Here is a 16,484-nt window from a genome sequence, read left to right as displayed (position 1 = left end):
AACCATTCTCTAGCGTATCCCAGGTCCTCAGGATGAGGACATGAGCTGGGCAGCCCCTCTCAGCTGGTATCCTGTCCTGTCCATCATGATAGCAGTCAGGAGTCACAACAGGGAGAGCCTGTTGCTGCGATGGGAGAGTGGTCCAAGCCCACGGTCCCCACCTTAGACTCCACTTCCTAAGCCCACTGTCAACACCATCAGTCTGAAGGTGGGCTCCTGACAAGCAAACCCTGAAACAAGGATTATAGGCGTGAGTGACTTATTAAGGCCCTGCTCCCAGTGAGTATCTGAGTAAAGGAAATAAGACCACAAAGGAGAAGAAGCAGAGTAAGGGCGAGTCTCAAGGCAAACCCTGCAGAGATGCTCGCATGGGATCCCACAGACAAGCTTGGCCATGATCCATGCCTCCGAGCAGTGCTGGCTGCAAGAGGAGGAGCTTGGTTTGAACACCTGTCTTTCATTGGCCAAGAGCCACCGTGGGGGAGGCAATCCCCAGGTACATCCAGCTCTCCACACACGTGGGTCAAGAGGCTTCAGCAGCCCCTAGGGTCATCCAGCAAAGAAGAGCTGAGGGCAGGAAGGTTGAAAGCAAAAGCTGGAAGACAAGGGGAGAAAAAGATGGTAAAAAGGCATCTGAGAGCATTGGACTGTTGAGTCTTAGAGCCAGGGACTCTCAGGGCTGGCAGGGGCCTCAGTCCTCACGACACCCCTCCAGGTGACCCAGCACACTCGCCACTGTCACCAGCAGTCCACACTACCGTTGGACTGGACGGCTTCAAAACTTGTCCGGAGGAGATGCCCAAAACCGGCTTCCTCCAGCATCCACTTTCTGGTCCCCGTCCCTCCCAGGAGAGTTTTACTGAATAAGCCCATCCCTGGCCAAGAATCTCAGGCTGGAAGGAAGGGTCTGGGGTGCAGAGATGGGCATGGTTCTGAGTACGAAATTGGCTGCTTCTAGAGCAACGGGCAAAATGTGACAGAGAAATGAAGCCCCGTAAAGTCCAGAGGTGAAAACACAAAGACAGGACAAGCTATTTCCTCATTTTTGTTTATTTTGTTTCTCACTTACCAACATGTTGGTAAAATGGAGCAGGCTGTGTTAGTAAAGGAGAAGCAGGGAGGGGAGTCAGGCAGCGTCTAAGGAGCCACGTGGGGGAGTCAGGAGCAGGAAGGGCCGGAAGGACCAGAGATACCAGGTGCCCCCACAACATCATCCTGCCCTCCCACAAGACATGGAGATTGCTGCTGCTCCGACCCCCAGACGTTTACAAAATCGCCATAAAGAGCATTTCTGTTGCCTCCTGTCCTTGTCCCCCGTATTCTCCTTCTGACCCCCAGAGACGAGGCAGGGTCTACTCAGGCTGGCCCTCTGCGCGGCCTGGCCTGAGAGAACCTGCCCCTGCATCTCAAGGTCCCAGCCCCTAAGCCGCAGTAGGTGTACTGGCTTCTGAGAAGGCAAGGCAGGTGGGCGCTACAGGGAGGTCTTTGGGAGTGATGGAGGGACCACCCCTTAGGGCCTTGGACAGCACTCACAGGATGCCCTCTGCTTCCGCCCCCCAATTCTATTCAAGAGGATTTAGGGACCGCCTGTGAGCCTGGGACTACCCCAGCGCCTGCCTGGGAGGCTTGTTTGGGTGCGGCCCTGGAGGGAAGGTTTCACCTGCACCCAGAGTGGACTTCCTGGCCTTTGCACATTGACCCAGTGGACGCTGGGACCCTGTGTTCATGAACACAAAACATTTACATGAGGATTTCGTCCACCCTGATGAACTTTCATTCGCGGAAGTATTTTCAAGGCAAAAGCCACTGAGGATAACTGAATGCCTTGATCAGCTTTCTACGTAGTGCAGATAAATTTCCTCTTCCCCCATGAAATAATTTTCACCAGGACCCTTTTACGTGTGTTATACCACGTATGTCGGCTTCCCTGGTTAGTGTTGGAGCTCTGTCGAATGTCACCCAGCGTCTCGACCTGCCGTTGGTTTTCCCCCGTGGCTCTCAACTCCAGTCAAGTCCAATTTCTCTGGGAGAGAAACTGGCCAACTTCTCAACCCATTCGTACCCAAAGACGACCCTGAACCATGTGCTGTGGGCAGTAATGTGCCACCTCCGTGCCGCTTTAGCCTCGTCGATATCCTCCCGTGGAGTGTTTCCGAGGGTGAATCGGTCCGTCACTCAGTTGGCCCGGAAGAAGGATGCCAGCGATATTCCAGGATGTTGCGGCACGTGGTCAAGACTTCCAAGCGCGCGGTGCTTCCCGGGTGCGGGGGAAGCGGCGCCCTCCCCGACCTCGGCGCCCTCGTCCCCAGCCCCGACCCCGGGTCAGGGCGCCTTGTCCGCCGCCGGCTCGGCACGCGGGGCGCCCCCGGCGGCCACGCGCGCACCGCGGAGCAGGCCGAGGCCCCGGGAGCGGCCGGCGCCGTGCAGCTGGCGCTCGTGGCGGCGGATCTGAACCTTGTGGCGGAAACGCTCGCCGCAGTCCTCGCAGGCATAGGGCCGCTCGCCAGAGTGCGTGCGGCGGTGGCGCAGCAGGTTGGAAGAGACGCTGAAGCGCTTGCCGCAGTCGCCGCAGGCGTAGGGCCGCTCGCCCGTGTGCGTGCGCTGGTGCTGCACGAGTGCCGAGCTCTCGCTGAAGCGCTTGGCGCAGTACGGGCATGCGTAGGGCTTCTCGCCTGTGTGGATGCGCTGGTGCGTCACCAGGTTCGAGTGCTGCGAGAAGCTCTTGCCGCATTCGCCGCAGCGGTGCGGCCGCTCACCCGTGTGTGTGGCCTGGTGCCGCACCAGGTCCGTGCTGCGGCTGAAGCCCTTGCCGCACTCCCCGCAGATGGTCGGCCGGTCCCGGGCGCGCCGCCGCCGCCGGGGCGGCCGGGCCGGCGTCAGGGCCGCGCCGCTCGGCGGGCCCGGGACAGCCACTATGGAGGGCGCCGACACGGCCGCTGGCAGCACCATCAGCTCCTGCAGCACCACGTAGCCCGGAGGCGCCACCACCACCGCGGCGGGCGCCCCCGCAGCGGCCGGCACCAGCTCCAGCTGCAGCTCGGGCGGCACAGGGGTCAGCTCCAGCTGCAGCTCAGGCGGGTGTACCCCAGGCTCCACCGGTGTCAGCTCCAGCTGCACCTCCGGCGGCTGCGCCAGCGGCTGCGCCAGCTGCTGCTCCAGCTGCTTCTCCAGCTGCTGCAACTGCTCCTGCAGTTGGAGCTGCAGCTGCCGCTGCTCCTGCTGCCGCTCCAGCTCCTGCCGCTGCCGCTCCAGCTCCTGATCAGACTCCACGTCCACCGGCATGAGCTCCAGCTCAACCTCCTCCTCCTCCTCCGGCCCCAGAGGCCGGGGCTGTAGCTGCTGCTGCAACTGCTGCTGCTGCTGCAGCAACAGCTCCAGCTGTTCTTGCTGCTGCTGCAGCAGCTGCAACTGTTCCTGCTGCTTCTGCAGCTGCTGCTGCAGCTCTAACTGCTCCTGCTGTGGTAGTAAGTGTTCCTGCTGCTGTTGCTGCTGCTGCCGCTGTAACTCTTGCTGCTGCAACAGCTGTTGCTGCAACTGTTCTTGGTGCTGGAGCTGTTCTTGCTGTTGCTGCAGCAGCTGACACTGTTCTTGCTGTGGTTGCAGTGACTCCTGCTGTGATTGTAGCTGCTCCTGCTGTGGTTGTAATGGCTCCTGCTGTTGTAGCTGCTGTGGCTGCTGTACCGCTTGCTGCAGCTGTTGTACGGCTTGCTGCGGCAGCTGTGGCCATCCCTGCTGTAAGTCCTGTTGCAGCTCCTGCTGCAGCTGTGGCAGCTGCTGTTCTTGCACTTGCCTCTCCTCTGATTGTTCCTGCCGCTGCAGCTGCTTCTGCTGCTCATACTGCACACACGGGGGCTTTTCCTGCAGTTCCTGCCGCTGGAACCGTTCCTGCCGCAGCCGTGACCGCCGTCGCACCTGCCTGTGCTGCTCCCGTGACTGTTTCTGCCGCAGCATAAGCCGAAGCCGTGGTTTCAGCGGCCCCTGTTGTTCAGACTGGGGTTCTTCCTGCAATTCTGGCTGCGGTTGGGGCAGCGGCTCTTGCCCATCTTGCTGCTGCTGCTGCGACTCTGGCTGAGGTCCTGACCCTTGGTTGTGTGGTTGCAGTTGTGGCTGCTGCTCTGGCCACTGTTTTAACTGTCGGGCTTGCAGCTTCTGCCGTCCTGACGCAGTCTCCTCAGCGACTTCACTGGCCCGCTTGGGAGCTGAGACTGCTGGCCGAGGTGGGCTGCTGCTCCTCTCCTGACTCTCACTCCCACCGCTGCCACCTGGAGTGGGAATGGCAGGAAGCCAGGAGAGAAAGATCTGGAGTCAGCTCTCTGGTTCAGACTCCCATGATGTCCTTCCTTACCCTCCCCCATGTACAGTCACTCTATGATACGCTCCTGAGCCCTCAGCAGGGACCCCCAGAACACGGGACCACGTGACAATGGCAGCAGGCTAGAAAGGGAAATGCCCAGCGGTGTGGAGTTGGCTTAGAAATGTATCCAAGGGACAGCTAGCTGGTCACATCACTCTGGACCCCAGGTCCCCAACCTCTCCTCGGGGCCTTCTTCCACACAGGCTCGATGCTTAGACCTTGGCAGTGACACCACTCTGGGTGCCTGGGGCTCTCCAACACCACTCCCCGAAAAGTCCTTTGGGCCTAACCGCCATCTGAGAGGAATCTGTGAATCTGCCATTCCCATGGCTAAGCCACAAGCCCATGCTGAACTCTGACCTCAGTCAAAGGTCACACTCGAAACAAATGAAACTCACCCTCTCTGTACATAATACAGAATTTCTGTCAGGCTGCCTGGAAGTGTTTCCAAAGCAGTTTCTAAAAATCACCGAAGTCAGAGAGAACACGAGGTTTCCAGGTGGGAGGTGCCCGGTAATTCTACCAAGTAGCAGCTGGCTAACCTCCTGCAGGTTCAGGGCCCTCCTGGTCTGGAATATACCTTTGTCATCCCCACACTGCCAGCTTAATGAGTCAAGCAGGAAGGGCCCCGGCATCACCCTTAGTAGGTACTTGAAAAATCCCTTTCCCTGTGGGTTAGGAATTGTCTTGAAAATTGGCAAGAAGTTTGGAAATATTAATACCAAGGATACAACTAGCTCCATTTGAAATAGCCTTTAGACTGAAAGTGGTCTGCTTGTTTGTTTGTTTTTTGGCTGTACCACTCAGCATGTAGGATCTTAGTTCCCCAACCAGGAGTGGAACCCGAGTCCCCTGCATTAGAAATGCAGAGTCTCAACCACTAGACTGCCAGGGAAGTCTGAGGCTGGAAGTAGTTTTAGGCTGTTAATTCTCGGATGGAAAGGAACAATTCACAGCCCCAAGTCTACATGGCGACTGGCCAGTTACTTAACGCCTGGGAACCTGAGTTTCCCCATCTGCTTAAAGGAGCTAAACCCCTTTCCGGGAAATTGTGAAAAATTAGAGGGAATAAACACACAGCCCCAGCATGGTGCACGATGTAGAGAAAGCTCGGCGATACAGGACTCACCTCATTGCTACATGTCACAAAACCTGCACACAGTGTCTCACTCTGAGCATACTGCTGTGCTATCAGAAAATCCAAAGAGGCCTTCTCCATTCCCAAGTCTGATTCAACATCTGTTTTTCCCATAGCATCGTATTTTCAACTTTGGAATGGGAAGTAGAGGTTTGGTTGACCCAATTTTGCTTTCTGGCTGACTTTCCAGGAATATACTGATTTCATAAAGTCAAGGGATATCTACATGTAAATAATTCCCTCTTAGAAAACCTATTCCCAAGACCCTTCGCTTAGGCTAATGGATCAGTGAGTGCATTTTTCTTACACACTCACACCAGGTGGGAGTATGCGGGAAGTGAGGGAAGACAGACCATCACAGACAACCTGTTGTCTTGGCAAATCCAAGGTCACATGGGCACTCCCTCCTCCTACCACCTCTGGGGGCAGCCGGGACTCATCACCCCTCTGGGTAGGTCCTCTCATTTCTAAGACAGTGCTTGGCCAAACGACCACTCCCTGCTTCTCACGGCATTTGCACACTCTTAGCAACGATATTTTGGTAAATGTATACTGAAGTGTCATCGGATGTGCCTACTCTCGCGAGATTTTTGTCAGTTGAGTATTTAAGCCAAGAGTCCTGGGAATTCCCTGGTGGTCCAGTGATTAGGACTCTGAGCTCTTACTGCAGAGGGTGTGGGTTCGATCCCTGGTCGGGGAACTCCGATCTCACAAGCTACATGGGGAAGCTGGCGGTGGGGGGTGGAGGGGGGGTGTGTGTGTGGTGGAAGGCCAAGGGTCCTAGTTGGGTCCACACATCCCCATCCGATGCCTCGTCCCTTTGGTCCTTTTCATGTTCTGTTCAACCCTGCCCAGCCCCTCACTCAGTGCTCTCAAAGCACAGAGTAGGGAGGTGGCTCCCGTGAGCATGGCCGCCTTGGGAGATTTGCCGAGAGTGGGGAGCGGGGCAAGTCTTGGAACGTTCTTCGAGGCCACATTTGCCTCCGGGAAAAAGGAGAGAAAGATGGATGGAAGCAGGCAGAAGTCAAGGAAAAGCGGACAAGACCAGAGGCCACAGAGAAAAGAAAAGCCAAACAACCAGCGACAAGGGTGCCCCTCAGCCCCTGAATTCAATCTGGGACCTTAAGTCACAGGGAGGAGAGTGGAAGGAAACGGAGGTTGTGAGCCCTGGGAACCAGCAGCACGCGTCCAGGTGGGGATGGGGGCTGAGAACGTGCGCACTGCCAGACAGCCCTCACCAGCAACACTGCAGCCTGATGGTGGCTTCAGAAAACCCTGAGGTGACCCTGCCGATGTGAGGGCGTGCAGCCTCCCCGCCACACCCCAGACAGACGGCTGCTTGCCAACCTTCAGGGCTCCCTCTCAGCAGGCCTGGGGCTTGGTCAAAGGATCCTCGCCAGGGACCTGAGGACCATCTCCTGGTTCAGGAGGTCAGAGGTGTCCCCCACCCTTAGCCCCTTACCTGAGGGGGTGTCGGGCCCCAGGCCCCCATCTTTAAGACGGCGAGGCTTCCGCACGAAGGTCTTGGTTGCCCGCCTCACCTTCATCCTGGCGGTCAGACCAAGATCCTGGGGAGCCGGCTGTGCTGAGGGGAAGGAAGGAAGCTGTTCAGACTGGCGGGGAGCCCCGGGCCAGGGGCCCTGATGCCTTGCTGCCTCAAGTCGGCAGCTCACCCCTGCCGGAAAGGAGGACAGTGTGGTCCACGGCCGGGAAAAGGATGAGCGAGGGCAGCCTGGAGGCCCTGCTCCTAGGGCCAGCTCCCTGCACAGGGAGTCCTGATTCTCCTGACTTTGTGCAGGGCCCACGTCCAGCCTCCTGCCTGGGGCAGCTCTTGCAGCTGCTCATCACCGATGATGAGACACAATGGCTAGGTACACTCCCAGAAGGGATGTTTGGGGAACTTTATAGGAAAAAAGACTTGTTTGTCCATCTCCATCTCACATTCCCCTGGCCCCCTCAAAACATGAACAAGTCTGTTCAATTCCCTGGTCTCTTGCCTCCCAAGCTGCTCTGGGGATTGGCCCAGTCTTCCCAGGTCACCAGCAGACCGCCAGTTCTGGGCCATGTGAGTCCATCCAGGTGCTACCTCAGTTCCCAGGACGCTAGGTTCCCAGAGCACTACAAGCCCTGCAACTGGAGGGCTGCGGGCCTGGCCCTGTGCCCCAGCGCTCCTGAGGTCTGCAGGGCTCCCCGCCCCTCTCCAGCGTCCCCCCGCCCCTCTCCAGTGTCCCCCCAGGGTCCCTGTGGCGGTATCCTCGCCTCCTAAGAGGATGACTCCAGGTCCCTCTAGCTTCCAAGAATCCAGCCCAACCCTCTTAAGAAAAGCCTCCCTGGTTTCGCCCTGCTGACCTACCCTCCTGGGCCTCACCTGGCACAAGCATCGCCTGCTCTGCGGGCAGCCTGGGCACTAGGGGAGGTGTGGTCAGCAGGGAATGGAAGGTGAAGGCCAGAGCGTTTAGCCAGCTCCTTCGCCAGGTGCCCCCATCCAGAAAGAGCCGGGGAGGCGCTGGGCCACCCGGGTGGGCTTTCTGGTCACTTGGGACGGTCTGTTGCTGTCAGGGTTGCCGAGGTCGCCCTGGGCCAAAAGAAGGGGGGCAGAGCAGAGTTCAAGAGCAGAAGTTGGTGTGGGCCCCCTGGGGCGTGGGGCGGGGGCGGGGGGAAGGCAGGGGGCGGGGTGGAGGGGTGTAGACAGAGCCCCGAACCAGCGCGGGGCTCAGGGCGGGACCATTGCGGGCGCCGAGGGCGGACCGGGGGCGGACCTGGTGGGCGGTGGACCGGTGTCGTTTCAGCCCAGGGCAGCGCGGGGCCGGCCAGGGATCTGCCCGCCGCCACAGGTGCCAGGAGCCGGCGGGCGGGCGGCCTGGGCCGGGCCGGGCCGCGCGGAAGGCGGGCGGGGGGCGGGCGCCGCGGCCGGGCCGGGGTCCCCGTGCGCTCGCCCGCCCGCCCGAGCGTGCGACCGGCCGGCCGTGCGTCCGAGCGGGCAGCTGCCGGGCCGGGGGCGGGGGCGGGGGCGGCGGGGGCCGGCACAGGAAGTCCCCCCGGCATCCGCATCCTGTCCCCCGCGCCCCGGCCCCCGCCGCCGCCGCCGCTCTAGGCCGCCGCGAGCTCGGTGGGCTTAACCCTTCCCGGCCCGGCCACTCACCCCGCGCGGGGGGCGCGAGCCGGGGGCGCCGGGGCCGGGCGCAGCGCGCTCCGCAGCATCTCCGGGTGTGCGCGTCCGCGCGCCAGGGTTGGCGACCATCGCCGCGCGAATGCAGGGGAGGCTCCCAGCCGGGCTCGGCAGCCCGCTGAAGGGCAGGCACGGCACCGGGACAAACGGGGTTCAAGTCGCACTCAGTTAGGTGACGCTCGGTTCACGAAGCCCCATCCCGGGCCGCTGCGCACACCCTAGAGAGGCCTCTCCTTCGTCCCCCTAGACCCATGTCCTGGATGTGGCGGGGATGGGCCTGGGGGCGCGGGGAGTTGTGGCCGGCAGTCAGGTGGGCGTGGACCCCAAAGGACCAGATGGGGCCGTAGGGGCCACCCTGGCCAACTGGAGAGCTAAGCTTGGCTCTCTCTGCGCCCTTGCGCTGTGCGTACCGCCGCGTGGCCAGGCCCCCTCGCCACCCCCACCCTCCGCCCTCCCCAACCCCCTCCTCAGCCGCTCAGGGCAGCCGCCCTCCCTGGTGGTGCCGAGCCGCTTCCCCGCGGGTCAGGAGGGGTCCCTGTGTCTCCATATCCCGCCCCTTTGCTACTCTGTTCTCTCTCATCTGGGGAGGGGCTGACGCTGAAATCGGGATGCTCCAGTTCTCCGAAAACCCAAAGCACTGGCCGCAGATGCTCCTGGGGGGAGCACGGGGGTGCCCCACTGGAGGGGGACAGGGGTCCTACTGTGGTCACAGCCCCTCCCCCCTTACTGTCTCCACGCTCACATAGCTGCCACACCTGTGGCCCCCTTGTTCCGATTTTGGATTCTTCCAGGCCCTTTGGGAGTGGAGATTGGGGCTTCCCCTCTCGCCCTTGCCTGAACCGCCTACACTCTGTCTGGCAGCTTCACCCCAGATGAGGTGCTCCAGAGGGCAGGGACCGCATCTGCCTCCGTAGAGGAATAAGCGCAGCGAGAGCCCATCTTTGGAGGCGGAAAAATCTGGGTTCCCAAGGGGGGCTCTTCCAGCCGTGTTAGGAGGCCAATTATGGCCTTCCATTGGGGCGGTGGGACCGCACCCCACTAGCCGGGTGTCTGGGGGTGAATGAACTGGCTCCCTCCTGCCCGGGGCCGGCGTGCCCCTTCCTCTGCCTGGGAGAGTTGAGAGCAAAGCTATTTCTGCCTCCTCCTGTCTCCTGGGAGACCTCAAGCCCAGAGGATCCACTCCCCGCCCCTGAATTTTTAACCTCCCCCCTCTGCTGCCTTCTTTCCAACAGCGCTTGCTCATTCCCACAGCTCTCTCATCTTAAAACAGGCACCACCCCCCCAACCTTGCTCTCTTGCCCTTGGTGCCAAACTTGCTGGAAAGATGCCCCATGATAGTTCTGTCCATACCCCCATCGTCCTGACCCCCCTTCCCTCTCTGCAGCCTGGCCTCTGCCTCGTCACTGCACTCAGACAGCCCTGCCTGATGTCACCAGGGACCTCCACTGATCTCTCAGTTTGTCCCACCTCTAGGCAGCTTTGCTAGGAGAGCACTCTTGGTTCCCCCTTCTTCCCCACGTACCACCTTTGCAGGCTCATTGCCCACCCTTACATCGTGCCAACCTGCACTCAGGTGTCTTCCCGGGGCAGCTCTCCCCAAGAACGTTTCTCTGGTCCACACCTGAGCACTGGCTTGACCAAAGCTACCACCCTTTCTTTTGCTTTCTTCCTCTTCTTCCCTTTAATCTTTTTTTTTTCAAAATTTTCTCTCTTTTTGCTGCACCATGCAGCAACACGCAGGATCCTTGCTCCCTGACCAAGGACTGAACCCAGGCCCCCTGCAGTTAGAAGCATGGAGTCCTAACCACTGGACTGCCAGGTAAGTCCCTGTCTTACTTACTTTCTTCTTCTTTTTTTTAATCAAGGTAACACGTATACCAAGTTGAGTAAATCAAATAGTTCTACAATATCTGCAGCAACAAGAAAAGTTTCTCCTCACTTGTGAGTCCACTCCCATTTCTTCAGATCTCTCTTGCCATGTTTCTAAATATTGTGCTTCTAACGCTCTTACTTGCTTTTTCCAGTTTAGATCATATCTATTGACATCCCACTCTGGAAGGTGCTGGTTAAACTGTTTAAACCACACAGAGACATGCATACTTTCCCTGCCATCCTCCCATTGTCTAATCATTTGTCTGGTCTTTATCCTGTTTTCTGGGTGAGAGCTTCAAACTCTGGTGGCTCAGATGGTAAAGAAACCGCCTGCAATGCAGGAGAACCAGGTTTGATCCCTGGGTCAAGAAGATCTCCTAACAAGGGAATGGCTGCCCACTCCAGGAAATCCCATGAACAGAGGAGTCTGGCGGGCTACAGTCCATGGGGCCGCAAAGAGTCGGACTCCACTGAACACACAGACACGCACTCAGACAGCCATCAGTGTAAGTGCTTTCCCGAATTCTGTGAGTTGATCTAACGCATTAACGAACCCGAGTGGGTCACAGGAATCCTGACTTTGTAGCCAGCTGGTCGGAAGTGCAGGGGGCCTGGGAACATCCAAACGTGAGGCCAGCGTATGAGGTCAGGGCGGTGTGTGCTGGGCTTGGTTGCAGCGTGCAGGATCTAGTTCCCTGGTCAGGGATGGAACCTGGGCCCCCTGCACTGGGAGCAGAGTCAACTGCTAGACCACTGAGGAAGTCACTTTCCTCTTCATTGCTTTTTGGCTTCGGGTATTGCTATTGCGGATGTCCAGGGCCATTTTGATACCCAGTCCTTTGCACATGACTGATACTTTCTCTCTGTGCTGTGTGCTCAGTCGCTCGATTGTGTCTGACCCTTTGTGACTGCATAGACTGTAGACTGCCAGTCTCCTCTGTCTGCAGGATTTTCCTGGCAAGAATACTGGAGTGGGTTGCCATGTCTTCCTCCAGTTTTTCTCTCTGGAAGCTTGTAGATATATATTTTTTAAACCTGTATTCTGAAATTCGCTCGTGGACACTCAGGCAGCCACTTCAATCTGGAGACTCATGTTTATCGGTTCTGAGAAGTGAATTTGAGTAATTTCTTTGATTGTGTTCCCCTTGGTTTTCTTTTCTCCTTTTCTGGAATTTTGATTTTTTCAGATATTGGACCCTCTGTTCCACTCCTCTCAATTTTAACTTCTCTTCTATTTGTCATCACTTAACCTCTCGGTACACTTTCTGGAGGCTTTTCTCTTCATTTTCTTCTAAGCGTTCTGTTGAATGCTTTTATTTCTGGTGTTCTGTCTTCCATTCCCCAGAGCTTTCTTATTCTCAAGCTCTTGCTTTTCTCATGCGTGCTGTTCTTGTTTCATGGTTCCAGCGCTTGCTCTCATCTCTCTGAGGACAGTGAAGTTTGTTCCTGCTCCCTCTGTCATCTTTGTTTGCTCCACTTGTTCCCCCCCTCCCTCCAATGTGTCAATTTCATTTCTTCTGTTGGAGGATTTCCTAGGATGCTGGCTGACCCTGGGCAGTTTGGTCATGTGTGTGGTCATTAAATCCCCCTTGCTTTCAAGATGAACTCTCCCTGCCTTTGGTTTACTGGCCCCAGGCTTATGCCAGTTCTGGCTCAGATTCTGGAGTTGGGTTTCATCAGGGCTCATTGGTTCATGGGTTCACCTTCAGGCAACCACCACGGGGGCTGCAGGGCTCAGCTGGGCCATGCCTGGATCAAGGATGGATCCAGGGCCTCAGGGGTGAAGTCAGGACGCTATCACCAGCAGGAAAGGGGGGCTGAATTGTGGATGGACAGAAACAACAGATCCATCATAACTGGAATGTATTGGTATTTATTCACAACGCATTTACACGGTCCAGATCCTAATATACACATTGACTTTCAACAACTTGCTCTTTTTTTTTTCTCCCTGACCTGGAACTGAACCTGAGCCCACAGCTGTGAAAGCAGAGTGCTAACCATTCGAGGGACTTAGCACGGGTGCACACAATCCACTCCAGAGGAGGGGCCCAGCTTCCCTGAAGGGGCTGCCTGTCAAACACTTGCCCCCAAAGAGGTCCTTTGTCAAGAAGGAGACAGATGACTGGTTGTGTTCAGTCGCTCAGTCGTGTCTGACTCTTTGCAATTCCATGGACTGTAGCCCCCCAGGCTCTTCTGCCCATGGAATTTTCCAGGCAAGAATACTGGAGTGGGTTGCTGTTTCCTACTCCAGGGGATCTTTCTGACCCAGGAATCGAACCCTCGTCTCTTTTGCCTCCTGCATTGACAGGCGGATTCTTTTACCATTAGCGCCACCTGAGAATCCCAGTTGACTGGTGTTAGTCATTCAGTTGTGTCCAACTCTTTGTGATCCCATGGACTGTAACCCACCAGGCTCTTCTGTCCATGGGATTCTCCGGCGAAGAATACTGGAAGGCAATGGCTAATAATTCTGCCACATACACTTGCTCCAGCTTCCCTGGTGGCTAGTGGTAAAGAATCTGCTTGCCATTGCAGAAAATGTGGGTTTGATCCCTGGGTCAGGAAGATCCCCTGGAGAAGGGAATGGCAACCCACTCCAGAATTCTTGCCTAGAAAACTCCATGGACAGAAGAACCTGGCAGGCTACACTCCCTGGGGTCACAATGAGTCAGACATGACTTAGTGACAAAGACCAAACCAGATGCTTGCTTGCCACACATTTTTTTTTTTTTTAACAGCTGACAATATGATGGGCAAAAATTACCTCACTGCTCTAATTTGCATTAACAAAATTAAGTGACATTGAACAGGATTTTATAAGTTGAAGGAGGCATGTGCTCACTCAGTCATGTCCAACTCTTTGTGACCCCGTGGACTGTAGCCCGTCAGGTTCTTCTGTCCATGGAGTTTTCTAGGCAAGAATTCTGGAGTGGGTTGCCATTCCCTTCTCCAGGGGATCTTCCTGACCCAGGGATCAAACCTACATTTCCTGCATTGGCAAGCGGATTCTTTACCACTAGCCACCAGGGAAGCTGGAGCAAGTGTATGTGGCAGAATTATTAGCCACTGCTTTCCAGTATTCTTCGCCAGAGAATCCCATGGACAGAAGAGACTGGTGGGTTACAGTCCATGGGATTCTCCAGGCAAGAATACTGGAGTGGGATGGCATTTCCTCCTCCAGGGGATCTTCCCAACCTAGGGATCGAACCCTGGGTTCGATCGTCTCTTATGTCTCCTGTATTGGGAGGCAGATTCTTTACTACTAGGACCACCTGGGAAGCCCTGAAGAAGGCATCAGTTCAGTTCAGTTCAGTTCAGTTGCTCAGTTGTGTCTGACTCTTTGCGACCCCATGAATCGCAGCACGCCAGGCCTCCCTGTCCATCACCAACTCCCGGAGTTCACTCAGATTCACGTCCATCGAGTTGGTGATGCCATCCAGCCATCTCATCCTCTGTCGTCCCCTTCTCCTCCTGCCCCCAATCCCTCCCAGCATCAGAGTCTCTTCCAATGAGTCAACTCTTCGCATGAGGTGGCCAAAGTACTGGAGTTTCAGCTTTAGCATCATTCCTTCCAAAGAAATCCCAGGGCTGATCTCCTTCAGAATGGACTGGTTGGATCTCCTTGCAGTCCAAGGGACTCTCCAGAGTCTTCTCCAACACCACAGTTCAAAAGCATCAATTCTTCAGCGCTCAGTTTAGGTATAATTAAAATACTGTACTTTATCTGTTTTTGTTTTTGTTTTTAACTTTTAGGCCATCCTGTGAGGCATGGAGGATCTTAGTTCCCTGACCAGGGATTGAACCTGGGTCTCCTGCACTGGGAGTGTGGAGTCTTAGCCACTGGATGACCAGTGAAGTTCCTACTTTTCATTTCTAGAAGTTCTACCTAAGTTTTTTTTCCCCATCTTCTAGGTAATTCACACTGCTGCTGCTGCTAAGTCGCTTCAGTCGTGTCCAACTCTGTGTGACCCCATAGATGGCAGCCCACCAGGCTTCCCCATCCCTGGTATTCTCCAGGCAAGAACACTGGAGTGGGTTGCCATTTCCTTCTCCAATGCATGAAAGTGAAAAGTGAAAGTGAAGTCGCTCAGTCGTGTCCGACTCTTAGTGACCCCATGGACTGTAGCCCACCAGGCTCCTCCATCCATGGGATTTTCCAGGCAAGAGTACTGGAGTGGGGTGCCATTGCCTTCTCTGGTAATTCACAGTTACCTAGTAATTTCCCCCTGTAGTTTCCCATTTGTCTTTTATGCCATTAACCATGACTGTTTTAGTCCAGCTGTGACACTGGAAGACTTTTTGAACCTGTTTCTGTCAGTTGCATCTGCTGGTCCCCACTGTTGTTCATCTCTCACTGGACATCAGTCGGTCTCCTTGGACAGTCATTGGTGGGTTGAGCCCAGGATGACTGACTTTCCTCCAGAGAACGTGTGTTTGCTCCTCGAGGGCAGCGGGGAGGACTGCAAGCCCAGGAAGCCCTAAGGACTGAGGTCACGGCAGGCAGAGTCCTGGGGTGACCAGTGCTGTCAACCCAGGGTGAGGACTTGCCCCGCCCCTCACTTCTTAGGAACCAGACTCCCCTTTGGCTTTTCCCAGGCTCCACTCAGCTCGAGGGCAACATTCCCTGCCGTCTTCTGTTCTTCTTCAAGGTATATACCAGGGGTTCCAGCAGAACGGAGAGTGGGTCTCCTAGTAGATCCCCACTTGAGCCCTTCATCCTTGGGGCCCTCAGGGGCACAGGTGCCTTTGTGCCCCTTAACTGCTTTCGCTTACCATCTGCCCTGGATCTTGTCTTTGGCCATGCCGTGTCTTTGTTGCTACACGTGGACTTTCACCAGCTGCGGTGAGCGGGGCCTACCCCCTAGTTTCAGCACGCGGGCTTCACATTGTGCTGGCTTCTCTTTTGTGGGGCACAGGCTCTAGGTGCCAGGGCTTCAGTAGCTGCAGCGCAGGAGCTCAGCAGTTGCGGTTCCTCGACTCTAGAGCACTGGCTTAATAGTTGTGACGCTCAGGCTTAGTTGCTCCTCGGCAGGTGGGGTCCCCCTGGCCCAGGGATGGAACCTGTGTCTCCTGCATTGGCAGGCGGATTCTTTACCACTGACCCCCCAGGGAAGTCCCTGAGCTGGATGTTCTTTATAACCCGCTGGTTTGTCAGTAGGTCATTGTATGTTTTCCAGTGTTTTAAATTAAAGCAGAAGTGTTGGCTGAAAAATCTAACCCATCACTACCAGAAATAGAAGTTCTAAAATGCACTTAAAAAATTTACTTGTAATTAGACAAGTAACATGTGAATACACCATCCTTATAAAAACAAACTGTGTGCGGTTATCGGCTGGTACGTATGCCAGACCCAGGCTTCTTTTACTTACAGGAGTCAGGGACTGATTCAGTCTTGTCCTTCCTTACGACTCAGAATATTTTTTTAAATTGAGTTAAAAAATAAAAATTGAAACTTTAAAACTGTGTAGACAAGGAAAGGCCTCCTTTGGCTGTCACCCAACGTCCATTATCTTCCCCAGAGGTTTCCACTGTTTTTGGCTTAGTACATACCATTTAAAAAATATACTTATTTATTAGGCTGTATTTACTTTTTTGGCCGTGGCAGATTTTTGAACTGACGCAGGGATCAACCCAGTGGAAGCATGGCATCTTAACCCCTGGACTGCCAGGGAAGCCCCTCTTTTCTATGAATTTTCTGTTCATTTCCTTCACTCAATTTAAAAATTGGAATGTCTTTGGATCAGTGGGTAATTTCTTATACATTCTGTGTAGTTTGTTTCCCCTGATGCCTAATATTTTCTTATGTATCAATTTTTAATGGATGTAAAACACCATTGTAAAGAAAAAAAAAGATGGTGCAAGTGCCTGGCACATAATTACTTAACAGGAGGCCCACCCATCATTTGTAATTGCCCACATACTGCTAAAAATACCACAGAATAAATCTG

At 55.6% G+C, this 16,484-nt stretch overlaps 1 protein-coding gene across 2 annotated transcripts; it reads right to left on the bottom strand.

The window, feature by feature from the left end:
* Positions 1–1,032: 1,032 nt before the first annotated feature.
* Positions 1,033–8,518, bottom strand: ZNF853 (zinc finger protein 853). Of its 2 annotated transcripts, none has more exons than XM_061402212.1 (4): positions 8,252–8,518; positions 7,861–8,067; positions 6,955–7,077; positions 1,033–4,262 (listed from the first exon to the last, which is right to left on the bottom strand). In XM_061402212.1, exons 2-4 carry the CDS (start codon positions 7,871–7,873, stop codon positions 2,323–2,325), a joined length of 2,076 nt encoding a protein of 691 aa, XP_061258196.1. In that variant the 5' UTR covers positions 7,874–8,067; positions 8,252–8,518; the 3' UTR covers positions 1,033–2,322. The 2 variants fall into 2 exon arrangements, with proteins under 2 accessions (XP_061258196.1, XP_061258197.1); XM_061402213.1 differs by having other exon boundaries at positions 6,955–7,072.
* Between the last annotated feature and the right edge of the window lie 7,966 nt (positions 8,519–16,484).

The sequence above is a fragment of the Bos javanicus genome, chromosome 25 (assembly GCF_032452875.1).
Source record: "Bos javanicus breed banteng chromosome 25, ARS-OSU_banteng_1.0, whole genome shotgun sequence".
Lineage (NCBI taxonomy): Eukaryota > Metazoa > Chordata > Mammalia > Artiodactyla > Bovidae > Bos > Bos javanicus.
The sequence above is the reverse complement of the archived record's forward strand: the minus strand, read 5'-3'. Positions and strand labels throughout refer to the sequence as shown.